Raw genomic sequence first — 13,096 nt, 5'->3', positions numbered from 1 at the left:
TTCAGAAGATAAGAAAAATGGAATGTATTCCCTTGACTCCATATCAACTATTAGACCAACAACTAGGTAAGGAGCATAAAGAACATTGGATGGATAAGCTGCAACAACTTCACGGGGTGTGGCCGGAAAGAGGAGCGAGACAAATCCAATCCTCAGATAAAACGAGGACACCTATGTAGAATCAGCATTTGGAGCAGGTCAACCTCGAATCAAATCTTTACGAAGGAGAGGACCCGCTGTCTAGACTGCATTTCGGGAGTTTGAACACCATCCCATTTCAACAAAAAAGACAACCCTGTCAAAGGTACCTAACGGTCCTTATGATATGAGTGGAAATCCAATCCCAGATAAACAACAATATTAGTTTGGCTGAATGAGTGGTGGCTTGGAAAGCAAAGATGAAAGGCAAAGGGAAAGACCCACCATGTATCTTCATGCGTGAAGTCCAAAGATGGGTTAAAAATACACATTTAGCCAATGGACTCGGCCCCATTGAATCACACCAAAAATGTTGTGTACAACTGTACAAGAAAGTTTAATCATTTATAATGCTGTTAGGAATATTCCCCAGCTTACTGCATTAAAAACTAAATCACAAGCTTTTGATAAAAAACGAACAGTTTGGGTAAGGTTTATAATATGAATACCCTTGCGCTTCATAGATATATAAGGTGTCATTTTAGAATTTCATTTTCTAGTACATGGCCAAAATGACCCCCTGCTTGCGAATGACTTCTGAATAAATTACGAAAAAAGAGTTAAACCATAGCATTTCGTGATTCATTGGTAAATTTCTTTTTGGCAGTACTTTCAATATATTTTCAAAGGCTTTAAGGTCAATTTATCCATCTTAATAATGGTTGATGTTGGTTTTATTAATATGACTTTTGATATAGTGTGGAAATTTTTTTGGTACATCGGAAAGATAAATTGGACTCTCTAGAAATTGATCCCTGGATCTCCCCCTCCCAACCCATATGTCTCTACTCCTTAAAATCAAACTTTTAACCTCAGATTTCTTTAACTTTTTAACACTATGACCGATACTCTTATTAAGTAGGTGTGCGATGCTGTTATGACTAATGCATGTAATATAAATAATTAAATTAATTACAGATCAGATATCATCATTTAAATTCATAAAGTAATTTTCTTTTGAATTAATGGTCAAATTAGTCCCTAAGTTTGTAAGCGAGTTTGATTTTAATCCATCGTTTAGTGGCAGACTAATAAACTATCACTAATATCTTTAAAACTTGTATAATAAAAATTACCACAATTGCTCGTATTACACGCCACCACATAGTGGATCGTCCACCTTACAACTGAATAACTAAATCAAACCTTCAAGGACATACATACATGATACATCCCATATAACATACCACAAACAATTTTTGGTTAAAGAAAAATCAAAATAGCAGCCAATTTAGCTTGCATGCACTTCTAGCAAGACGATTCACATATATCCACCAAGATTTTAAAACAGGTAACTTAAAAATCCTAACATAACTGGTGTCATGGTCAAGAACAAATAGCAATGAATGAGTTATGGGCTTATGGCTCTAGAAATATTACATTGAAACAAGGAGGGCAATTGCACGCTCTCTCCCTACCCACAAAAAGAAGGGTCAATTTTATGTAACAACCAAATTTTACATTCAAAGATCAGTAAAGAAACATATGCGAATGCACAGAAAGAATCTAACTTTGCAGACTTATCTTATGTGGGTACAACGACATCCGCATTGAGCGATAACTGAGACACAAAAAGCCAAAAGAACAAGACTAACATCATGAACTGTAAGAAAAAATAAAATGTCACCTTACATACTCTCTTCTGCAGCACAAAAGACTCCTCAACTACTAAACTATCACCACAATATTTTTCCAACTCTTCTGCTTTGTTCTTCAGCGCTGACGCCTTGATCTCAACCTGCTCTTGATTTTCAGACAGTTTCTCTTGTTCTTCCAATAAGGTAAGTTGGAAATCTTTCCCAGCCTTCAAGTTTTGCATCACCTTTGATATGGCTAGGTATTCAATCTCAGCTTCGATCTTTTGCCTAAAGAGGCCCTCAACCTCAGACTCTACCTCTTTACATATTTCCTCTGATAAACCTATGGTGCTAGCAGATTCTTCCTTAGGAGACTTACCACTACTCAAGGCTGTTTCAAGTTCAACAATCCTGGAATCCTTCAGGGCAACCATACCCTGTAATTCCTTCAACTTATTTTCCAAACTACTGATATTTTGTGTCAAGTTCAATACCTGAAGTTCCAAGGAACTTGAAGCAGTTTGTTTAATTTCTTCTGCACCAGAATGAGCAGATACGCATGAGTTATGAAGTCCGATATCAACACCGATGGTACCAGCAGATGCGCTGCTACACTTGGCCAAGTCATCATCTGGTGAGACAACTTCAATCCCAGTCTCCCTGAATTTTTGGACTTCTGCAAGAGAGCACAGAGATAGGTTATCCACAATGTCACGCACCATACTTGATTATTCCATAAAATACCACTTTAAAGAAAAGAAGGAACTTCAGCATGAGACAATAAAAATCAAAAGAAGAAATTGTCCCTTTTCCTCAAATGAATGCAAATAAAGTACTTTCAGTATAATGCAAAAACTCCTATAAAGTAATAGATGTTCTTCAATTACTTCAGCAAGCAATAAATTTAAACAATGATAACAAGAGGAAGATAGTCTATAAAGTTCCAATAATAGGCAAATAGAGTTTCAGAAAGTAATTTCAAAGCCAATAGCATATCTACCATCATTGTTTTCTATGGCTGCGTCAAGTCATGTCATAAAATGATTTCCTCAACCAACTAACTCAAATTATAATCAGTTGACCAAGAAAATTGGCTGTTTTAGGATTCTTATAATCTCTGATTAAGTAACCAATAAACTATCTCAAAGTACAATACAAACAAGAAAGTTTTGAAAAGTAAACAGAGAAACAATAAATTACGTATGGTCCTACCAAAGCAAATAATAAAGTTTTAATATAAAATGCAAGTAAATGGGGAGACAGAAGTAATGTTTGGGGCTGTAAAATGTACAAGTGGACAAGGATATCAATACAATAATGTTATGCAGGTAATCTTACACAATCAAATTAATAAAAAATATATGAAGTTATAAACTAGTCAACCAACAAAATCCTCATGACAGATTATATTTTGTATGGTCAGATTCCATTCATATAGCTATCTAAGTGCCTGGGTTTCTCAATGAGATGGAATCCAATTGAGAAACCGCTCCATAATCTTCACAAAGGGAGAAGAAAGATTCAGAATTCCACTAAAAACACATGGAATACATCAGCTATGATAGGCCTCAAACCAATAAATTTAACCATAAGAAAAGGCATACTGATATTTGATCAAGGCAATGAATGATTTTAAAAAACAATAATTTGGGCAGGTGGTCCTCTTGTCTTAAGTACGATCTATTCTCAACATTTTCTTATGCAAAACGCAACAATTATAACTATATTAAGCATTTACAACATTTAATATTTCATACATAGAAATAAATTGCTGGAGAAGGTTTCCATCAACAGTGGTTGGTAGCAATCGAAGTGGGACTGTGACTCCAAGCAAAAAATGGACCAAAAGTTAGCTAGAATCATCATTTTAGGAGCCCCCAGTAAAAAATAAATAAGTTTGTAGAAAAAGTCTCCAAGGGGCTCATTGAGCATTTGACAATCTATTCATCATCTAGTACAACATATGAACATATGCAGAACAGTTTTAAATCTTAAATCTAATACTGTTGGATTATTAGATTAATCAAGAATGCTTATAAGGAAGAGTGGGAGACTACACTGGACCTGGCAAGTGGCAACCATCATAATTTAAGGTTCTACACTAAAAAATCAAGAAATTTAAAAGCAGGTAGAAATAAGGGGAAAGGTATAAGGAAACAGAATATTGATCATTCAATGGCTATCTACAAATAGAGAGTTATGCTGGCCCCAATTTAGTCCACAGTCTAATTGACTCATACGCTAAGCATCGATTAGTTAACATGTATGAGGTATCAGTGAAATATTTACAATCAGAATGTGCGAAGTTATAGAAAGTTGCAACTGCTACTCAAAGTCTCAAAGCATTAAGTCAATTTGGTTTCTTCCGAGAAACAAACTCCTCTATGCAGTAAGAGACACTAGATATGGGGGGCGGGGGCTTAAGGAACCAAACCAAACTGATCAAACAGAACCAAATTAATGGTATGGTTTAGCAAGACAAAAATTCATAAGGTTTAAACTGTTATGGGATTCAAAGCAGACCAAAATATATATTAGATCAGGGAAATATAACAATCTCAGTCACAAATCGACAAGCTGCATTGAAGATTCACAGAAAAATCAAACTTATAAGAGAATAGGAGTGACAAACCTTCTTCAAGTGCCTCCTGGACAGCCAAAAGACTCCTAATGGACTCAATTAATGGATCTTCCATGTTAGAAGACTGGTTGTCCACACTTTTTTCCTCTGTAGCTCCCCAAGACAAATTTGTTACTGAATTCTCAGGTAGAAGATCATCATCTTCACCAATGTTTTCGTTGCCATAACTGGCTTCAACTCCCTCGGTGAGATGTTCATTAATGAGAGCTTCACTGCCGTTACCTCCATCATAAATAAATGGCCTACCATTATGTTTCCCATTACTAGTAACAGAAAAAACACCTTGCCTAATGTTGGAGCTTCTTGAATCAGATTCCATACTGGAAATAGAATTTTCCTTCTCAATCCTGACTCCTGCACCACCTCCAGGATTTTTGCTGCTTTCAATCCGTCCCTTTCCCTGCTGCAGAACACGTTGAGCCGTGTTACCCACGTTCTTCGAATTCGTATTCTTACTCCGGCTTTTATCGTGCCTAATCTTCGGCTCACTAGCTGCCGTGGAAGACTTGCTACTTCGATCCTCACTATTCTCAGAATCAGTCCCAACAACAAAACCAGATCCAACTGCATATCTAGAATCCGAACTAGACCCACGGCCCGCAAATCCTTCCGGGAACACCACATTCCCAAACGTATTCGAAGATCCATCATTCTTTTCCTTAACATCACGCGAAAATGGTTGATTTTCACTCAAATTAACATTCCCCGAGCCAGACAACCCTCGCTTCAGTAGCACCTTACCCGATTCGGCACTCGAATTAGGATCCTTAACAACATCCCTCCGAATTCTCTTCCATTTCTTCAACCCAAAACCTTTCGTTGGTGTCCCTTTGGAACTTGAAGCATCCCCACTGCCCTCATCAACAACCTCTTCCTTCTGATCCGTGCTGACACCCGAATTCCCATCGAAACCCAACCCTAAATTCTCATCGCCAATAGAATCACCATCCCTGGTCCCGTTTTCATCCCCATCATGATTCAATTCATTCTCTTCCACAGATTCAGTTCCCAAATCCATGTCCAAGTTCAAGCCTTTATGCTAAATCTGGGCATATAGATCAAAACCCACTTCAGATTCATCAAATTATTTGCAGTTGAAGCAACAAATCAAATTGCAATCCACTTCAAAATCATACACATACTCAAAAAATTAAAATTGAGAATTAAAATAAAAATTGTTATTTTTGGGATGAAATTGAATAAATCTGTAGTACAAAATTGAATGAGGGAGACAAGAGGATCTATGATTTCGAGTAATTACCTTCATAAATGAAGCTCTTGCTTGCATTGGACATGAAAACCCTAAAATTTGGGAATTTGATGGAATTGCGGTTTTATAGGGTGAGAAAAGATCAACAGAAGAGGTAATGAAAATAACATTTAGCATATGAATGAATGAATAAATAAATATTTCTATTTCTATGGTTGCATTCAATTATTCATAGTCATTTCGTAATATAGTAAAATGAGTGTGATGTGTATATCTTATCTCATTAACTACCATTTTTCTATTTGCCTATTGTCATTTGTTATGAGACATTACTTTGTTAATTTTTTATACATATATATTTTGAAATGGTTGTGGTGAAGCAAAAAGGTATTAAAAGAGTGGCTCATAAGAATTGAACATTCAATCTAGGGATTCAAACAATTATTTTTTACTTCTGTCATTGGTATTTATTAGATAAAAATTACATTATTATGAATTGAAATAAGTATAACAAGTAATAATATATTATATTTGAAATTTTATCACAAAAAAATATATTAAAATTTATACAAATGAGATAACTTAATTAGACTCATATTAAATCAATGAAATATTAATAGAAAACACAATTTCTTGACATGAATTTCCTAATCACATAAGTTTTATGTTTTTTTTTATAAGCATATAAGTTTTATGTAAATTTATTCCACTATTTTAGTTAATTTTTCATTTAATGAGTTTTTTTAGTTACATGTGGAAAATAATTTAATGAGTCTAATTACTGTATATTTACATGATAAAAAAGTTTTACACAGTCATTCAATCAGAATTCATCGTTTTTTAAGTCATAATTAAAATTTGAATTTAAAAATATTTAAATGATAAATGAAGAAATATGATTTTTTTTTTTTGAAGAAATATGATTGAATAGATGTAAAAAACCTCTTTATACTTACTTACAGCCTACAAATTAGGACCCCAAATTAAATCCATAATGTTTTTTTTTAATGTTATACTATTAACTTTCTTTAATTAAATACTTTGATAAAAAAGTATTTTTTTTTCTTTTTGTCTGCAAATTGATAAAAAGTTGAAAAGTGAAAATGGAGACAACTGAGAACGTGTGGCCACATGGAGATGGTGGTCACTGTCTTGTGATATCATGTGGAGCACTACACCTGGATCACTGATTCCTGAAGCCTGTGCTACATAAATTAAGAGTGATGATATATACACACCTCACTTTCTCTTCCATCTCATTTCCACCTATTTTTCTTCCTATCTCTCTCTGCATTTTCTGTCACATCACATATCATATCACTAATTTCTCTATCATTCCTTCACTACCTCCCAAGGTGGATGTGGAAATGATTGGTGAATAAAACATTATTGATAAATTAATACTAATTAAAATATATTTACACACACACAAATTAAAGTTTTCATTGTTTTTTGGGGCAATAAGTTTTCATTGTTAATCAATATAAAGTCATAGTGTGCTATTTTTTAAAAACCGGAAACTATATATAATTTTATAGTACATATCAATATAATTATTTTCTTATTTTTTTAATTTTTATTTTTTTATCCTGAATGTTAGCTCAAGTGATAAGAGTCATAGGCATATGGGTTGGGATGGGGTTCAGGGATCAATCCCTGGAAGGTGCAATTTATTTTCCCAATATACAAAAAAATATAATTTTTTAATTTGATAAGTTTTCTATTTCGTTTATAGATATTTAAAAGTAACTCTACATATCAAGATTAAGATTAGTGATTTTAGTGAGGAAAAATATGTATTGCAAAAGCATTAACAAAATGTTAAAGCAATGTTTTATAACAGAAGAGGATAAGTTAAAAATTAGACCTAACAATTAAAATTATGCAAAATATCTATTCAATTTTATTGATTCGTGATTCTTTTTTTTTTTTCTTTTGAAGTTGTGAATTAAAACAAGACACAAAAATAAATAGAAAAACTAAATCAAGCTCCTACACTATGAAGCAAGCAAAGCCAAAAGATGGTGAAAATATTATTGTTTGTGCAATCCCAATGCAGTTAGACAATCCGCACAAGAATTAGCTTCACTCTGATATGCTTGAAAGAAGCAATCTAAGGAAAAATGGTTATAGAGATAACTTTTAACAAGAGCTAAAGGAAAGGACGTCTCAAGTTCCTTTAGCAAACAAATGGCATACAAGAAGCCACTCTCACCACTCGACAAAAACTCATGTCTCAGACCAACAACAAACCATGCTTCAAAGCCAAGACCTCAACATTGAGAGGAATGGTTCCAATAAACAAAGAGGAGAAGCCTGAAACCCATGCAAAGAAGGAGTTACAAATGAGACCACTAACCCCATTCTCCCCGTGACTAGGACGAAAACAGTCATCCACATTGGGCTTGATCTGAGAACCCATGTGGAAGGACCAAGCCAAACACGCGAGCTGATCTTGCGCAACAATGGTACTATTATCCAAGAAAATTGCAATCTCTAATCGATGATGAAATATTATGCAACACAACATCAATTGACCGAGGGAAATTATAAGAAATAACATTATTCTGTCAACGCCAAATCTACCATAAGATTAGCACAAACCTGTAGTGTTCTTCATGATACATGAGGGATGCTAGTCATGTGAAAAATTAATATGAAGGAAAGACGAAGAATGAGGCAGCCAACACATAATCTAGATCTCATGCGAGTAACACCAGTCGCGAAGGCAATGAATGGAGGTTTCATGGTAGTCAGAGTAACGACTACACATGGGAGAAGTAGCTAGCGATCTCGCATACCTTAGGTTGTTGGAAGGAAAAACATCATAATAAGCAACCAAATAAGAGTTTCAATTTCTCTAGAACTTTAAAATGCCAAATCATCATGAAAGAAGCGCCTGAAGGCTGCAACCCCCTCATAGAAAGACCATGTGAATAAGCTAAATGAGCAGAATACTCACCAGATGCACACCCTCTCCAACACCAAACATCACCTTGGTCGAGGTTTTGAGGTCCAATGATATCGCAAAGTTGACTCAACAGACCAAGAGGGAAGGTTGTAGCAAGCATGCTGATGTTCCAAGCAACTTTCCTTCGCTTCTGCGAGTTGTGACTGTCCACCATGATTTTAGCTTCATCAACACATAGATGTTTAAGAGTTATTTTGAATAATTGATTTCAGTCACAAAATCAATTGTAAACATAATCAATTTTATGATTTTACATCTAGATTTCACAACATTGCCTTCAGAAAAGAAAAAAAAAACATATTTTTCACAAATATATTCAAACATAAACCACAATTTTAATCCAAAATCAATTAAGACAAGGCTGATTGAAACATGCCTATATACAACTCCTACAAACAATTGGTAGCCAAGATACAAGATTAGCAAGAATAATTATTCTTTTACACCTCAAAAATGAGGTAGAAAGAGGTGGAAGATGAGAGAGATAGGAAGAAAAGAAAAAATATGAGAGAGAAAGTATAAGAGCATCTTCAATGCTAATTCTTACTCCCTCCGTTCCTAATCTTTTGTTGTTTAAGGTTATGCACATTGTTTAAGAGTGCAATCATCAATATATTTGTTGACATAAACACCCCTATTTAATGTTGAAAAAAAGTGAAGAGAGACTAATAGTTATTGGTTAAGAAATTTGCTATGATTTTGATTGGTGAAGATAAGAGGTGGTATGTGAGAGGTGTAATATTAAATGAGGGTATATATGGAATAAATTGAGAAAAAATGCATTGGGTGTGTAAAACAACAAAAGTTTTGAAATTTAGGCCAAAAGTTAAAACAACAAAAGATCCGGAACGGAGGGAGTAGTTCTTAGTTCTTAACACTATTCATGTGAGCTCATACTGTCACATGTGCTTAAGCAACTCTTTACAAATTTTGCTCCAATCATGAGTTTTTAGTTCTTAGCACTATTCATCCGATCTGTGCCGGTGGGCTGACGTGGCCCTTCGCCACATCAATTAATGAGGATGAGTCACATTTTTTTTTCATTTAAAAATAAGTAATTTACTAAATTCTAAATTAACCCCTAACAATCCACTAATTATCCTAACCTAATCTAACCCATCTAATCCCAAAACACACCCCAAACTCTCATTAGTTAAGATTATAGAAAACCCTGAATCCTCATCATTTTACCATTTTCTTCATATTCTTTTTATTTTCATCCAAGATTTCATCATATTCATGCTCATCAATGCCCAGAAAACCAAAAAATCAGAAAATCAATGTTCTCAACGTATTTAATCCAGAAAATAGTGTTCATTAATCTTCTTCCTCCTGAAACACAAACACCCCAAAAGTTGCTGAAATACTACAATTACTAAGTGAAATTTAATTAAATACAATAGCATGCATTTGCTCTACCAGACAGTGCATATAATAGAAGAGCTTAGATTAGATCCATGAAGTTCAACTCTCTCACCACCCCCACAACCCAAACCGCAACCCCACCACCCCAAATCCAGAAATTACAACCCAAAAATCCCAAATACAGAAAATAACCCACAAAACTTCATACCGATGAACCTCCATCGCTGTGCCTCCCTACACTTAAACTCCGGATCTGAAGAAAAAAATAACCACGTTTGAAGCTTTTTTCATAGAACCATCAGAGTAGATAAGCAAAACCTCCAAATCCCATAAGAATAAGAAGATCTTCCTTTGTTATTCAGATCTAAGGCGGTAAGGCCATATCCCCTTATTTCTAGTTGCCGTTTTGGCGACGCGTTTTTGGGAGGTGAGGTTGATGTTCGCTGTTTTTGGGGGCGCGTTCTTGGCAGATTCAGGGATAGACGAGGGTGGTTTGAGCGATGGAGGTTGGTGATGTTCGTTGGTGGTGGCTGGGATTCAGATCTGAAAGGAGAAATTTGAAGGAAGACGGTGAAGATGAAGATGTTCTTGATGAGCGTATTATTTGAAGATAATGAAGGGCTGTTTTTCAATTTTCATTATTATTTTAGTTCATAATATAATGAAATTAATTATTTTGTGTAAATGTAAAATAAAATTTAATTAAAAAATCCAACTAGGTTTCATTAATTGACGTGACAATGTCATATCAGCTCACCATGACAGGTGACCTCGGTGGTCAGCGCCGCCCCTCCGACAGGGACCATTTTCAGCTTTTACTCCGGTGAGGGATGAAAACCAGCACTCGCTGAAAGTTCAGGGACGAAAAACATATTTAACCCAAATAAAAATATGTGGAAATGAAGTGGGGAAAAATGAGGTGTGAGTATATCATTGATGGGTTAGCAAACATAAATTTTTCAACAAAAATAAGGTTGGCAAACATAAAAGAATACGGCCAGGATCCATAACCCATGCGTGCATCAGCTCTGCCAAGGGATCTAAAACTAGATCACAAACATGAGCTAACCAAGTGCAACATAGATCACTCATCATTGCATTTCAGATGTATCGGTGTATCCACCTCCATTGTGCAAAATGCCCTTTTAAATAAATTCAAGGTAGGAAAAAAATAAACCCAAAATCTGTCAAGCTAAAATGAAGTGCTGCCGAAATTAAAAAGATGAAAAAAAATTCATTTTCTCTAGAACAATAACACTTATGCTTGTTTTCAATACACATTGTTCATTACACTTTGAAGTTTACAAATACAATCATTCTCATTATACATAGTGGTAGGCTAATTTCATGGAGAGCTGGACTTCTCAAAAGGTTGAACTCACTGCTTAAAACATTTCTTTTTGGTTCAAGCTAAGTAACATGATCCGTTGATGTACAAATCGCTTAGAAATTTATGTGGCGAGAAAGGTTAACCTCTTGAGAACAGATCCTCCCAAATAAATTACCCTAAATGATGTATAATCTCATCAGTCATCAGTATTTATTCAAATACAGAACATTTTTGGAATGATATTTATTAGAGCACAAAACTATAAGTAATCTGCAGTAGTAAATGTAAGTTGTACTTCAACCACCACTTATTGGAGGTATTATGGCTAACTCATCTTTTTCTTTAGCAATAGCTGACTCTGTTGTGTACTCCTCATTCAGAGCCAAGACCATGCACCCTTGAATTTCTTCCAAACCTGGAAACTTGACAACAAGGTTTTTCAAACAGTCATGAGTTGTACTTCCCGACGACACCTCCAATGACATCTCACTCAGGCTAGTAAGATCACGGGCTCTAGCGAAAAACAATACTTTTATCTTCACCAAAGAACTTTTATCTCCGTCCCAATTATGAATATCTCCTTCCATTTATTTGTTAGAAAATTAGGCTTGATCGTGATGGAAATCACTTTCCTTAAAGTATTTCAAGCACTCTCTAATTTCGTCTTAGAGTTTGGATGCAAGAATACCCAGGATAATCAGCCTTGCTTCGAGTTTGCACAAGACTAATGAAAACTCGAAATGAAGGGAAGTGATTTTTCTGGAAACAGAGGATATGAAAAAATATGTTTTGAACTCTGAATATGCACTGTATTTATAGGCAAAAAACAGAACAATGTATAAGGTTGCGACCCTTCATATATTGTGTCTGTTACCAACAATTATATCTGTTCCCAACAGTCGCAATGTTCCAATTCAAAACGAGCAAAACAAGCGGTCGTTACGGCAACCGCGTCGCCGTCGATGCGTCGTGCTAAAGTCCCTCAAGTGCCGTGCCGTCTACAAGCCGCCACTAGCGCCTCTACACCCACGCCTGGCGACACCGGCGAGGGATGGTGTGAATGGAACATGTGACATAAAAGCTTGGGACCACCAAACCATGCACATGTGGCACTATATTCTCACTTTGTCTCTTTGTTGAATGGTTGACATTTAATGATATATAAATGTTTTGGAAAGTTGCTCCACTTTCTATGTGGGACTTCATTCCAATCCATTCAATGCAAAATCAATACACTTGTCATTTTGAAACACTATGTAATTATTACTCCTTGAGTAATTATTACAACATTATTTCCTTTCATACGATACGTAACCAGAGAGAAACTAGGTGTCTCCTGCAAGTAGCTAAATTTTACAATCTGAAGACATATATCCACGCTTATGATTCAGTTTTTCTCACTGCTAGAAGTCACTAAATTTGAATAAGAAAAATGACTAAAACAAGATCCAAGAGTCAAGAAATTTTGAATAAGAAAAACTGGAGCAGCTGCTAGTTTTCATTTGAATTAGGAATAAATTGAAAAAGACCTGATTTAATTAAAAATTTGTCTTTGAATGATATTAGATTCAGGTGTATAGCAAAAGATAGAAACTTAAAGGGTTACTACAGAGTTAGTTGTGCAAACAGTTAATTACTTTATCAATATTTAATTCATTTCAGAAAAGAAAACGAAAAAAAGTAAAGATATATACACACCTCATTTTTTAAACACTTCATTTCCACATCTTTTTATTTCTATCTATCTCATCTTATCATCTATCACATCTCATATTTTCTCTCTCTTACTTTTTCTTTTCTTCCT

The 13,096-nt window shown here is 34.9% G+C and overlaps 2 protein-coding genes across 2 annotated transcripts; both read right to left on the bottom strand.

The window, feature by feature from the left end:
* Positions 1 to 1,535: 1,535 nt before the first annotated feature.
* LOC130745547 (WPP domain-interacting protein 1-like) lies at positions 1,536 to 5,835 on the bottom strand. The gene is made up of 3 exons (XM_057597854.1): positions 5,678 to 5,835; positions 4,408 to 5,461; positions 1,536 to 2,451 (listed from the first exon to the last, which is right to left on the bottom strand). The coding sequence occupies exons 2-3, from the start codon at positions 5,432 to 5,434 to the stop codon at positions 1,724 to 1,726; spliced, it is 1,755 nt and encodes a 584-aa protein (XP_057453837.1). The 5' UTR covers positions 5,435 to 5,461; positions 5,678 to 5,835; the 3' UTR covers positions 1,536 to 1,723.
* A 5,391-nt stretch (positions 5,836 to 11,226) lies between these two features.
* LOC130742432 (molybdopterin synthase sulfur carrier subunit) lies at positions 11,227 to 12,046 on the bottom strand. The gene has a single exon (XM_057594536.1). It carries the CDS (start codon positions 11,877 to 11,879, stop codon positions 11,589 to 11,591), a length of 291 nt encoding a protein of 96 aa, XP_057450519.1. The 5' UTR covers positions 11,880 to 12,046; the 3' UTR covers positions 11,227 to 11,588.
* Between the last annotated feature and the right edge of the window lie 1,050 nt (positions 12,047 to 13,096).

The sequence above is a fragment of the Lotus japonicus genome, chromosome 3 (assembly GCF_012489685.1).
Source record: "Lotus japonicus ecotype B-129 chromosome 3, LjGifu_v1.2".
NCBI classification, from domain to species: Eukaryota; Viridiplantae; Streptophyta; class Magnoliopsida; order Fabales; family Fabaceae; genus Lotus; species Lotus japonicus.
Note: the sequence above shows the minus strand (reverse complement) of the source record. Positions and strands in the feature narration are given on the sequence as shown.